This window comes from Gracilinanus agilis, chromosome 1, assembly GCF_016433145.1.
Source record: "Gracilinanus agilis isolate LMUSP501 chromosome 1, AgileGrace, whole genome shotgun sequence".
NCBI classification, from domain to species: Eukaryota; Metazoa; Chordata; class Mammalia; order Didelphimorphia; family Didelphidae; genus Gracilinanus; species Gracilinanus agilis.
The window spans coordinates 764,892,636-764,906,837 of record NC_058130.1 but is presented as its reverse complement, the minus strand read 5'-3'; the positions used below and the strand labels follow the sequence as shown (position 1 = coordinate 764,906,837).

The 14,202-nt window shown below is 42.9% G+C and overlaps 1 protein-coding gene across 1 annotated transcript in view; it reads left to right on the top strand.

Moving 5' to 3' along the window:
* Positions 1 to 14,164, top strand: part of WSB2 (WD repeat and SOCS box containing 2) — a 28,649-nt gene extending 14,485 nt beyond the window's left edge. Inside the window, exons 3-9 of the mRNA XM_044673758.1 lie at positions 5,957 to 6,201; positions 6,376 to 6,507; positions 8,820 to 8,920; positions 9,944 to 10,116; positions 10,779 to 10,889; positions 11,005 to 11,112; positions 12,233 to 14,164. Coding sequence (XP_044529693.1) covers positions 5,957 to 6,201; positions 6,376 to 6,507; positions 8,820 to 8,920; positions 9,944 to 10,116; positions 10,779 to 10,889; positions 11,005 to 11,112; positions 12,233 to 12,395 — 1,033 coding nt within the window. The 3' untranslated portion in view covers positions 12,396 to 14,164. The remainder of the gene's footprint in view (positions 1 to 5,956; positions 6,202 to 6,375; positions 6,508 to 8,819; positions 8,921 to 9,943; positions 10,117 to 10,778; positions 10,890 to 11,004; positions 11,113 to 12,232) is intronic.
* Positions 14,165 to 14,202: the final 38 nt, after the last annotated feature.

Here is a 14,202-nt window from a genome sequence, read left to right as displayed (position 1 = left end):
AGAGGGAGATGAAACAGTTACTTGCTTAAGCTTTTTAGTCTCTAAAACATCCACTTTAACCAAGTATACTGTTACCTGCCATTGATCCCAAATTATGAATCTTATTAACAATGCATTATCCATATATACAATATATATACATATAATATCTTTTCCATATTGTCTTATCCATTTCACTTCAAACATTAATTTAGTTTGCAGTACAAATCATAAGTCATTGTGATTCAACACAATCGCATTCTAAAAAATTGCATCTAAACACATGTTCACATCCAAACACTAGTTTACATTTTAGCATACTCATTCCTGCACAAGTACATATTTTGGCAACAATATCCCAGTTTATTCACAAATCCAGAAATTTCCCCCAACAATATTCCAAACTCTTAGTACAGGTTCCATCTCAAATCAATACAATTGAAAACTTCTTAATCCCAGTGATTATTACATTTTCACTTGGTGCTCACTATAACAGCACATATATAAAATAAGATTTCCACATTTTCATTTGTAAACCCAACATTTTAGATTATACAGAATCTTCTTAAAATTGCACATTACATTACAGTAAACCTTTGTTTTTCATTAAACAGCCAGCACATAGTAGCCCAATCAGGCTGACTACTCATGCCATTTCAATTCCCAACTTCAGTTTACTCAAATAAAAACATTTTAGACATGTTCAAACATTCAAATTTCTAACCATAGTTCATTTTAAATCTCAGTGGGGACCTATAGCTTTCTTACTACAAAAACAGAATAAAACCCTCCTGGAATCTTATTAATTGAAACAATTTGCAACAGTGAGTTACTTTTAAATTCACTTTACTTACTTCCACAAATACATTCCAGAATCATTTGTGATTTTCTGAAAATCACATACATCAACCTTAAAATTTATTCTTAAGTAAAAATCCAATTATGAAAGCAAAACATCTCTCTTTGCTGGCCATCAGAGGAAGAAGGAGGAGCTGTGTTAAACACATTTTTCCAGCCTCTGTCTTCTTAGAAAGAACAGAAAGCATCATGCAAAATTCCTTCTCACAGGGAGTGTTCTTTTTGAATTCCTTAAACATATTCTCTAGTCTGTCAGCTCCTTTATTTTTAAGGAATAATGGAGAAGAGTGCCTCATCAATCAGAAGTTTTCTCCCCCCAAAGCCTCCCCAATGTGCACACACAAATATGACACACATGACCCAGAACACAGACTTATCAAAGACAGATAACACAGACTTAAAGCATATTCCACCCTCTGTCTTCTAGGAAGAGCAGAGAGCAAAATGAAAAATTTCCTCAATTCCAGCCTTCCTAGCTTCTTCATCTGCTAATCTGCTCCCTCTAACTTCAAAGGAATTTTCCTTTTGATGTCCATTCATGTGGATCACAGCCAATTGTGCTGACTGGAACATATTTTCAAGCACTTTCTCTAGCAGCTCAATATGTGCTTTCTCCTTTCCCTTTGTTAGAGTTAAATGTAGGAGTTTGACAAAGTGAGGAGAGCAGTTTAGTAAAAACTTTGTTTAATTTAGAAAGAAGTACAGATGGAATGATAGAAAAGAGAAAAAAAAAAGAAAGATTATTAATCTTCTACCCTATAAATCTACCTAAACTAAGTCTCACTAATAAATAATTCCTAATAACTACCTAAAATTCCTAACATTATCGCTGTCTTCTCAGGACAGGTTCTTCTGCCTGGCACACTAGGCCTAATCTATTCTACTCTTATCTGTAAAATATTAACTAACTAACTAAAACAATGAACTGCCAGCAGCCCCTTGCCTGAGAGCCAGATCTCCTGCTCTCTAGAGATCCTAGAGGCAAAAGTCCCTTCCCTCAGTGGCTGCTTCTTTTATCTCCTCACTGACTAGCTGCTGTTTTACAGTCTATCTGTCAGAAAGCAGTTCCTACTTCCTTCCCTCAGTGTCCTGGTCTCCTTGGTAACAGAATGTTCAGCTCTGGCTCAAAGCTCACTGAACCTGTCAGTTCTCTGATCCACTGAGAAACCCTGCTCCTCTCCCCTCTTAAGCTAGACAGAGGGAAAGAATAAGAAAATCCCTTTAACACTTTACTAGAAATCATTCCTAGTTCACTCCAAATTTTTTCAAATGCATGAACTACTTCCCATGCATATTTTGAGTCAGTATATATGTTTCCTCCCCAGTCTCCCAGTATTTTCAGGGCCTTATTTACTCATTTGCTTTTTTTTTAAACTCTTATCTTATTGGTTCCAAGGCAGAAGAGTGGTAAGGTCTTGGCAATGGGGGTTTAAGTGACTTGCTCAGGGTCACACAGGAAGTGTCTGAGGTCACGTTAGACCCAGGACCTCCCCTCTCTCGACCTGACTCTCAAACCACTGAGCCACCTAGCTGCCCCCCTCAGGGCCTTATTTAGAGCACATAGCTTACAGGTTTGAGCTGACCAGGCCTTCCAAATTGATTGCTCCATCCTTTCTTCCTTACAAACACCTTCAAGATTTGTTGTTTAAGTATCTTGTCTGATCTGGCTCTGGTCTTCTCCTGTTTCTAGAGTACTTTCCATCTCTCTCTTAAAATTCCTCTCTTCATTAGATCTATACACGGAGTATTTGCTAAATGTTTCCCTCAAACTATTAATGAATTGGGGGGGGGTGTCTCATCCTTTTTCTGTTTAGTCTCATGGATTCTATTTAAATTTGGACTCCGGGGCATTGCTGTTCTTATCCTGAGAGCCTTCATATTCATACAGTGGGCAGATTCATTACTATTCCAGCCTGGATCTCTTATGGGGTATTTTTGCTTGCCATTTGGCCCCCCTTCAAGTTCATGTTCAGCATCCCAGACTCGCATTACTGCCCTTCTAATCTGTCCTCACTTCTCTTCCATGAATAACTGTTGTAAAATTGCCATTAACTCTGGCCAAAAATAGAGATTCAGTCCTAAAAACTGATCAACCTGCTCTGCCACTCCTACAGGATCTTCTAATGGCACTGACATACCCTATACCCTGCCCCAGTGAGACAACTCTGAGTGGATACTCTTTCGTCAGTCCTCCAAAAGGGAGATTTGTCTGATCTTTTAATAATTTCTTAAACTCTCTGGTCATAGATCTGTATGGATCTGGGGAAACCATTGCTGCTGCCTCCATCTTAGGCAGTTAAGGAGCTGATATCATAGGAGCATCTGGAGGGACTGGTGCCAGTAATGATGGGGAAGGAACTGACACTGGTTGGGGAGGAGTAGGAACAGGAACCACCTGAGCCTGAACTGGAACAGGTGGTGCCTGGAAAACAGGAATGAGGGGAGGAAGGAGCAGATAGGGGGAGATGGAAGAGACTCCAGTGGGTCCCAAGTCTTCTCTACCTCCTCTCCCAACTCAGAATCCTTCCCCTTCCTCCCCACTGCTGCTTTATTCCCTTCTTCCCTTCTCAATACAAATGTCTCTACATCTGGAAGCCAGAGGGCGGCATAGGCCTTTTCCTCATTACTCATTTTTCTCCTATCGATTGTCAAATACAAACCTCTCACAAATTGAGGTTTCTTCTGACCCATATTTTGTCCAGTATTTCTGGTTCTGGCTGTCTACTTCTAGTCTAGACCATTGAAAACAACAGTATATAACAAAAACCTTCCTGTCATAAGCTGCAAAATGGAAAGACCCACTCCAATCTTGTAATTTTAATCCCAATGGGCTTGTCCCATGGGATACGGGCTGACTCTCTCCTGCTCTACTCAGCCATATCTAGTATGGCCTGTTTCTCTGATCTTCAACACAAGGGCCCCAATCCTACAACTCCTGTGCAATGTTAGCGGCTCAGTCCAGACTCTCCTTGGTCCAGTCATCTTGCGCACTAACTCCTCCCTGATTCATGAATCAGGCTGTGGGTTACTCACTCTCAGACTCACCAGTCTAGGCTTGGGCAGCCTGGGTCTTGTCTTAGAAATCTTGTGACTCAGACCCTAGTTTATAATCCTTGTTCCTCATCCTGCTTCTCCCTTCTAAAGCCACCCATGGGGGTAGGGGTGGGTGGAGGTGTATGTCTCTCACCAGGAGTCCCTCTTGATACTCACGAATGTTGTTCTTCTCGGCTGGCCATGGTTTACTGCTTCCCGCTCCGCTTTGGCTTTCTCACTTCTCTCTTAATACCCAAGTTCTTTAGAAGCATAATGAGAGGTCTAGTCTGCCCATTTGAACAAATAATTTGTTCCCGGTCAGGGAACCATCTGTGTGTGTGCAGTGGTGGTCTAGCCACTATTCCAAGAGACCAGGAAGCCATCAATCACAATACAGTTGTTTATTGAGAGAAAAAGAGAAAAACCTGGGGAAAAGTCCCTCACATCCTTGACCTGCTACCTACTCCATTGGAACCCCCTCTCCACCTCCAACAGAATTCAGTTAGAACACTGTCTTGACACTTAGAGGTTCTAATTTACATAACCACACAGATTCTATTGGAACACTCTGGTCAGGGTTTAGTTAAAAGTTCTAATCTGCATATTCACTCAGAATGCAGAGAGATATAGATGGTACATGGGCTAAGGCTTACAGAAACTGGTAGAAAGCACAAACTTATTAACATCTTAAAGTATCAACTTGAAGGACACATTCCACAGTCCCCAAAATACTTTGTATAGTATAGTAAGGCATACGTTGTTTCCATCTCACTCCCCATGTATTCTGAATGGGGTGAGGCAATCCTAGGAGAGATCAATCCCTAAACAAGAGGTGAAAGGGAGAGATGAAGAGCACGGTGGGAGGACAGATGGGGAATTCCATTTCGGACCCTACTTCTCAACCTAATGGACCTGCCTGATGATCAGTTCAATGGTCTGTGGAATCCTGGGACTTGACCTCTCTAAGCCTGAGACTGGTTAGCTTTGCCCCAGAACCCATGCCACAATAGATTATCTTCTGCTGGGTGGTAAAAGTTCAGAGGGTCCTTAATAGGAGGGAGAAAAATGTCTGGGCAAGTGCCAAGGCTCTGGTCCTGCCTGATGGTCAGCGCAATAGTCATGGGATGAGACAGAGTATGCTAGAGTGCTCAGTTCTGCCCTGGGGATCATTTCATTGCTGAGTGATTATCTCCCCTTGTTTGGAACAAGTTTTGAAAGGTCTTTGGTCTTGGACTTGGAGAAGGAAGGGCGGCAGAAATAAACTTCAGAAGGTTTCCATTAAGCCCTAGGGAAATCAGTTTTCCATCGCTGGTGTTTTTGCTTGGTCTTGGTCTCTTATGTGAGATGGTATGGCAGAAAGAACACTGTGGATTGGAAAACTTCTGTCAGTGCTTGACTAGCGCTGTGACCCTGGACAAATCATTTGACCTTTGAAGTCACTTTCTCTCAGGACTCTTCTTTGATCTCTGTGGCTCTGGAGTGAAGCTGTCTTCTCATTTAGCCATGCCCCTGGTCTCACTCCTTCAGAGAAGTAAAATGAAGAAGGCCCAGTGGAGAAAAGAGAGGAAATGAACAGGTGCCATACCAGTGGCATTAGCAATTAGGAATTTTATTTTCTGGGGTCTTTCTAAGCCAGACTATAAACTTATTTTTAATTTTTATTTTTTTGTTAGGATTTTTCCAACAGAACAAAATCAGACATTTCCTTATATTAAGAATGAATCAAGAGGTTTGCATCTGCAAATTCTGTTAGTCTGGCTTGTTTCTTCTAGAGTAGCTTCATGTCCAAGCCTGGAGTCCCTTTCAACCAGCTTTTCCTAGGGAATAAAGAAGTGTATTTTTCCTTTCCACACTCTCAACACCTGGATAAGTACTTCTTTGGTAACATGCCTAGATTTACCCCATGCCTTCAAGTAAGCCTGTGGTGACTGAAGGTGAGCAAAAGCAATTGAGACTCTCCCAAGGATGAAAAGGAAGGTTTAAGGCCAAATTCTCATCCAGGCCACTTGTTCTCTTGTAACTTTAAAGATTTATAAATTCCATTGTCAAAAGTAAAGAATTATTAAGAAATTGCTTTTTCCTACAGTGTCCCCAGAGGATTTGAACCTAAAAGTCGAAGCAGCAAAACAGATCCCAAGGGACGAGGCAGCCCAAAGGAAAAGACGCTGGACTGTGGTCAGATTGTCTGGGGTTTGGCCTTCAGCCCTTGGCCGTCACCACCCAGTAGAAAGCTTTGGGCACGGGTCTGCCCCCAAGCACTGGATTTCTCTTGCCTTATTCTCGCTACAGGACTCAATGACGGGCAGATCAAAATTTGGGAGGTGCAGACAGGTAGGTATGGGGCCGGACTGAGGTGAAGGGCAGATGGCTAACATTTCTAGTTGGACCCTAGCTGCTAGTTTGCCTATAGTTGCAGCAATGACCCTCATACTCTGCCTCTATAGTAAAACACTGCCAGTCATACCACTAGCATAATTAACTGAATGTACATGTTTCTGTCCTTAGGACGACTGCTTTTGAATCTGTCTGGCCACCAGGACGTGGTGAGAGATCTGAGCTTCACCCCCAATGGGAACTTGATTTTGGTTTCTGCATCAAGGGATAAAACTCTTCGAATCTGGGACCTAAATAAAGATGGTATGAATATGAGGAAACTGCCCAAATTCATAGGAAAATGGCCAGCATTTTCCTGTTTGCTAAGTGGAAAAATATGTTATCTATATATAAACCTCTCTTAGATCCTTGATGATAATGACTGTGTTGGACCCAAGGCCTATGTTTCTTATTAGAAATATATTTTTTAATGCCCAATAAGCTCCTTGAAGTGCAATCTAAGTTTGCTGTAATTTTCCTGGGGAAAAGGGTTTCATTTTTTTAGAGAATATGCCAGAAACAGGTCCCGTAATGGGAGCTACCATGTAATGCTCGTGCTGGTTCCAACTTGGAAGGAGAACGTTATGAAAATGTGTATTCGCATGCCCTTTCCTTCCCCGGAGGAGTAGTGGGAGGGAGAGAAGATGTTGTGCTGTGACCAGCAAGAATTGGGTAGAGAGGCCCCCTCAGATTTTCCTGGCAAAGTCACAGCTTTGGCTTCCCACCCACAGCTTCTTCACTGCACCATTGAAAGAGGTCCTGACCCTCTGTTAGAAAATTAGCAAAGGCTGCGGAGGCTCTCTGAAAAACCACCTGATGCCCCCGTGTGGTAGCCTTGTGCTGGGCACTGTGAGAGTCACCCTTCAGCCTTTAAAACGGGCAACTCTTGTAAACTTGAGGACAAATGAGATGCCAATGGCTAGCGTTGGGGGGGGAGGCCTTGTGCAGTTTTTGGTGGTCAGTTGTTTAGGAGAGATTGTAAATGCCATTTGAAGGCAAATTGTATTTTTCTTCCGTGTTGGATTTATAAAGCCCCACTTCCAATTTTCCTTTTGTCATAGCCATTTTTGTTTCAAAAGGATTAGAAAGGTTGTTCTCAGTTTTCAATAAAATTTTATTTAAATGCTATTTATGTAATTTTTCTATTATACAACCTTAGTTTTTAAGTTTAAAACTGTACCAGGACATTACAGAGATCATCCTGTATGAGGCCTCCAGATACCTCATATGTATTGTCAGAACAGATAGTAAGCCTGCCATTCTGTACACATCGAGGTTAAGTTTAGTTTTCTAGGCCAGGGGTTGCAGAAGGGTAAGTTCATCATTTAGGTGGTATCTGAGAGAGTAAGCCTGGAAATTTAGGCCCAGGTTTAGAGCTGGAAAGGAGCTTAGAAATCACTTGAATTCAATTCTTTTGCTTTAAAAATAAGGAAACTGCTCAGCCACTTCCCAGCTGTGTGACCCTGGGCAGGCCACTTGACCCCCATTGCCCACCCTTGCCACTCTTCCACCTATGAGACAATACACTGAAGTACAAGGGTTTAAAAAAAAAAATAAGGAAACTGGGGACCTAGGGAGGGCAGTGACTTGCCCAAGGTCATGTACACATAGTTAACATGAACAGAGTTGTGAGTGAAAACCTGGCCCCGTGATTCCAGCTCCTGCCATGTCCAGATCAGCCAGGGTGAGTGGAAGAAGTAGTTGCTTTTATCTGAGCTTTCCAGGAGGGGATGGAGCTTTGAAAGCTTTTTGCATTGGGTGGCAGGGTGAGGAAGGAGAGAATTTTAGAGAAGGTTTGGGGATTGGAGGGCAATGGTAGATTTGGATGAACAGGGCTTAACAAAGGCAAGAGGAGAAGGGACTAGTTAGGGGCCAAGGGGCTCTGGGGAAGAGGAGGAGAATCGGGAATCTGTACCTTAATTTTTTTTTCTTTGAAAAAAATGGAGTGAATCAGTGATTATTCTTCCACAATTATGCAGTCTCCTATCTCCCTCCTCTGAGGGAAATCGCCTGAGCATATTCACTTAAGTCATCTTTCTGAAGAGCTGAGAAACCTGACTTTATAACTGAAAGGGTAAAATGGGATATGGCCATACATAATTTGTAAAAAGTTTTTCACAATTTAATTTTAAAAGCAGTGTTATTTATCAGTAAAAAAGGGATTTAGAAATAAAAGATTTAAACTCTTTGGGATGCATACTTGATTTTTACAGCACTGAAAAATCACTCCTTTAATGGCTTAAAAAAGTGAGGAATAAAGATAGAGCTCCAAACTGGGTAGCCTTTGGAGATGATTTTTGGAGAAGAGGCAGGTGGACGTTAAGAACGTTCTCTGCCCTGAAGCTCTCTGCAAAATGTTTCTTTGATTCCCTTTGGGTGTATTTGGCCTACTTCTAATGTCTTTTGGCGACTTAACCCAATGTATGCCCAGATTTAACAGCATTAGGAATCTCATACTCAGTCATTGGTAGGTGGGGTGGAATGGCTGCAATGAGAGCATGGAGCCTTGGATACCCTTGTTACCATTTTGCCAGTCTCCCTGACAATGGAGTCACTGTTTGCTTTCTTCTTGACAGGCAAACAGATCCAGGTGCTATCTGGCCATCTGCAGTGGGTTTATTGCTGTTCTATCTCCCCAGACTGCAGCATGCTGTGTTCTGCCGCAGGAGAGAAGTCAGTAAGTTGCTAGTGTTAGGAGCTCTGCCCCCACTGCCTGAGCTCAGCTAAAAGGGGTCTGTAGCTGCCCTTTTATGGGACGGTGAATAGACAAACTTTGGGTCATGAAAGACACAGAGCAACAGATTTTATTAGACTGTCTGCTAGGCCCTGCACACTGACCTGGCCCTCTGTGCCTAGATGGCCCACCAGCCACAGTCCCATCAGTGTCCCCCTGGGGCTGCGAAGGAAGCTTGGAAGTTGGGGGGGGGGGGCGGGGCGCCTGGTGTTAGTTGAAGCGAGCGAAGCTGAGCCTTTCCCCTAAGGAGAGCTCTTTGTTTAGCAATTTAAAAGGATAAAATGCTTTGAAATAGTTATGGAGGTCCAGTGTGAGCCTATCTTTTCCATTTCACTTGATGTGGTGATAGTTGGCTAATAGGATCCGGGTCCAGAAACCCTATTTAATGGATGTTGTATGTGATGAAGTAACAAAATGGTCTCTCAGCTTGGCTCTGAAGCTTCACATATGCAAATCAGTGATGGGAGATCCAGAAAATCAGGTTTGGGTTTGGGAGTAATTGTACTCCTAGCCCCACTTTGGTTCAGTGACTGTTCCTAAGGGGATCACAGAGACATCCCCCACAGGCCATTTGGCTTTGCAGGGTGCCAAGGCTGCTGGACATCCACTCAGGAGAAAAGTGGTTCTGTAAAATTGTGACTTTGAGTGGGAGTATTGGGACTCCTTGAGAACATAATGTTCCACTTCTGCCATCAGAATGAAGTAGGACTTTGGTGGGGCTTAACCCATAGCAAGGTTCAGCGTGGTGAGGCCAGCTCTGCTCGGCCCTTCCATTTTGAGGATGTAAACGGGATGGGTGGTGGGTCTCAGGATTTCACAGCCATTCCTTTGATTAGCTTGTCTTCTGAGGCCACAGACAGCAAGAGGAATGAATGGGACATGGGAGGGCAGTGGGGAACCTCTGTCTTTTCTGTGAAAGCCTTGCCAGGTTCTTTTCACCAGCTTAATGAGGCTCTTTTTCCTCAGGTTCTTCTTTGGAGCATGCGGTCCTACACGTTAATTAGGAAGCTAGAGGGGCATCAGAGCAGTGTGGTTTCTTGTGACTTCTCACCTGACTCTGCACTGCTTGTCACAGCTTCTTATGACACCAGCGTCATCATGTGGGATCCCTACACTGGAGAGAAACTGAGGACACTCCAGTAAGGATGACAGCCCTGCTCAAAACTTCCCAGGGGGGTTAGATGATGGGAGAAACACTTTGGAGCCTACATATGAACTTTGTAGTTTAAGGCAAGGGATGGGGCAACTGAGGAAACTTTTGGATGCAAGGATGGTGCTTGTTGGGGAAGAGGGTTTCTTGAATGGCTGCAGTGGTGTGTGTGTATGGCTGTGGTGTGACTGGTGAGCTCTCAGGGTTAGACTTCAGGTTTGGGGCCGTCGTTACAGTTGGATGGACGTGCCCTCCTTCAGAATTAACACTGGGGAACGACAACATTTTGAAATGTTCACTTTATCAGAGAGCGGTTTTGATAAAAAAATGATGATTTCCAAAATGAACTGGGGTTATTTTACATAAGTATGATTCACAATGTAATTGTTACCATCTTAGTTAGGGGGAAAATGATAGTCTTGTAGGTTATTCAGCGGAAATGTGATGTTTAATGTTCTTTACACAAAGAAATGTATGTTAGTAAAATGTTATTCTCTTAGCCCTAGGAGAAGACAGTCAGCTCCTTGGGGCTCTTCCCTGCCTCTTCTCCCTTTTTCTGACCCTGGGTCAGGATCGCCCCATTGTTTGATGGAAGCGAAGGGGAGGGCTCCTTCACGAATGCAGCGAGTCCTCTTGGTTCTTTCCCTGCAGGCATGTGCTAGACTCCCAGCTGGACTATGCCCGGGATGTCCATGCCAGCTCGCTGAGATCGGTGCGCTTCTCTCCAGAAGGCTTGTACCTTGCTACAGTGGCAGACGACAGGTAATGGGGCCACTGAGGACTCCTGAAGGAATCTGCCCCAATGTCTGCGACTCTGTGTGCACAGTTTATCTCACTCAGACACTAAGGAATAACTTCCTATTTCTCTTGCATTTAGGCTGCTCAGGATCTGGGCTTTGGAACTGAGAACACCAGTTGCATTTGCTCCTATGACCAATGGTCTTTGCTGCACATTTTTTCCACATGGTGGAATTATTGCCACAGGGTGTGTATATCTCTTTAACTTGAACAGATGGAATAGCTGTTTCCGTGGATTGCATGATGGAAAGAAAGGAAGTAGGAGGCTTCAGGTTTGAATTGAGGGGGGTCCATAGCAGGTCAGCTACTGGCGGACGACTTTTTTTAGTCTCAGGAACTTGAGGATCACCTCTGAAGGCTGAAGGTTTGTGGGCTGCATCAGTAGAGGGCATACATTTGTGAGTTCTTGAATTAATTTAGATGAAGGTAGTGAGGTGTCAGTCTGATATAAGGTTATATTTGCTTTTTTTTTTTTTAACCCTTACTAAGAGTAACAAATCTAGGGCAGAAGGGCAAGGGTGAGGTAAAATGTAGTTGTGACTTGCTCAGGGTCACACAGCTAGGGAATATCTGAAGCCAGATTTGAACCCAAATCTTCCTGATTCTCTATCCATTAAACTGTCTGGCTGTCTTTTTAAAAAAGTATTTGCTTTTCTGCCATATTACCTAATTTAATTTTCTGAGAATATGTAACTAATAGGTAGCATAGCAGATAGGGGGAGTAGACAGTTGTGTCCTCATACAAAAAGGTCACAATAGGGGCAGCTGGGTAGCTCAGTGGATTGAGAGCCAGGCCTAGAGATGGGAGGTCCTGGGTTCAAATCTGGCCTCAGACACTTCCCAGCTGTGTGACCCTGGGTAAGTCACTTGACCCCCATTGCCCACCCTTACCATTCTTGCACCAAGGAGCCAATACACAGAAGTTAAGGGTTCAAAGAAAAAAAAAAAAGAAAAAAGAAAGGTCACAATATTATAAAATGACATAGAAATTCCATGGAAACTCCTAAGGACTAGAGTCTAGCCAAAAGTAGTTTTGTTCTTTTATTTGGTGGCCCTCTTCCCCATTACTGCTGAATGAGTAAGTAACCCAGGTTTGGGGCACAGCCTCTCTTTATAGATGGATGGTCATTACCAAGAATCACTCTGTCCAAGAGATCATAATGTAGACTTTTTGCGCATGAACATCATGCCGTTTTCCAGCTATATTAAAGCATAGGCATTTGAGTGCCTTTTTTCCCTATGCAGCAGATAGTCTTCCTGCTTGGAGGCGTGCACCTGTCTTAGGGCCTTGGTTTGCTTCTTTTCAGGACCAGAGATGGCCACGTCCAGTTCTGGACGGCACCCAGGGTCCTATCATCACTGAAGCACTTATGCCGTAAAGCCCTCCGGAGTTTCCTTACAACTTACCAAGTCTTAGCACTGCCAATACCCAAGAAAATGAAAGAGTTCCTCACGTATAGGACCTTCTGAGCCATGCTGCGTGGTTTTGCTAAAAAGACAATAAGAGAACATGGAGTCTTCTTCTAACAGGATTAACCTTTCTGGCAAAGGTGGAGCTGAAATAACCGAATGGAAACAAGACAGGCTTAAACTATGATTCCTCTTTGAAATAAAATTGTTTTGGATTGTAAATGGCCAGTTAATAGACTGTAGCAGGGGAAAAAAAAACCCTGGTGGACTGGTCACTGACCTTTTTATCTATAATGTTACCAATTCAGTAAATAGAGGAGGAGGTTCCATTTCCATGGCTACAGAACTGTAGTTTAAATTGTCCGCTTATTAACAGCACAGTTGCAGTTCTCTTGGTGTCTTGATTCAAAGTGCAGTTAATAATGTTTTGCTTATAAAAGTGACGGGGCCTCGAAATCTCTTTAGTGGTAAAGGAAAGAAGCATCAGATCCCTCCCAGGGAAACCTGCTTCTGCCCAATACTTGTCTCAGTTTAGTCCTCAAAAGCAGTGGTAGCTAAATGTTCCACTTGTTCTCTTGCTCTTGGGTCGGAGTATCAGGGACCATGCCTTCGTTTAGTAAAGTGCAAATACTATTAATTTATAACGTCACGTTTGTCACTGTTTTTCCTCTGCTTTTGACTTTGACAAACAAGACAGAGCTTTAATGGGGAGTTGGGGGGGGCATCCTTGAGTGTGAGTGAACATTGGAGCTTAGCTAAATGGACAGGCTATTTAAATCGCAGGGTGTGGTGTGGACTGATGAAGACATTTGATTTGGCTTTAAAAATCATGGTGTGCATGTGGAGGAGGAAACTCGACAAGATTACAGTAAGGGTGCATTTCTAATTGCATGACTGTTGTGGCTACTGATTTGTCAGTGGTTTGCCATTAACTAACAACATATTTATTTGTGCTTTCTGAGCAGAAGTTGTTTAAGGTACAATTATGTTTTTCACAGTGGTAGACGAAAACCATAACGTAACCAGAGCAGCTGCACATGGAGCTTCAGAGCTGTATGGAGGCAACTGGTTTTTCCTTGTTTCCACTGGTATTGTTATGCTGGTATGCACAAGATCAGTCTTTGCTGCTTAACTCAGTTTCCAGCCCTGCCTCCTAAATGAAGTCAGTTAGGCACTGTGCTCAGGGAGCTCCCAGGCTAATCCTTGGGGCAGAATGCTCCAACTGAGAAAGCCCTTGGAAAATGGGATATTTGTATTCCATCTTAACGAGAAAACACAAATTGGTTCTTTCCCAGAGATCCGCCATTTTACCCATCTTCTTTATTTTGGTAGAATGCTGGTGTAGAACGCCCTAGACTCTAGAGTGCTTTCCTCAGAGGGATGAAGGACGATTAATGTCTGGTTTGGAGGAAAGAAGCCCTGACTGAAGTTGAGACACTTTATGCTGCCAAAAAAAAAAAATAGAGCAGTTCTCAAGTCAACATCCACCATTGACTTAAGGAGAGCAGGACAATGCATAGGAGCTTTTTCCACAAGTGAGCCACTTGATTTACTAATTTCTTATTGCAATTATGAAATACAAAAAGGATCAAGATTATAATTGAAGCAGCCGTTTGAGCATGTAAGATTCTAAAATTTAAATGACCAATATTTCAATTGTCCTGGGTTCGCAGGTGATCTTCATACAGCCACTGGTACCAGGGGGAATAATGGAAAGACCAGTTGTATTTTAAATTCTTTTCCTTCCTGTCTACACTACAATTAGGAAGCTGCTTGTGACTTTTACAATTCAAGGATGAGAAATAAAAGTCAAATTTTTTTAAAGAGGATGATGTAGCCTGTTTTTTGTTGGTTGTAAATTTTAAAA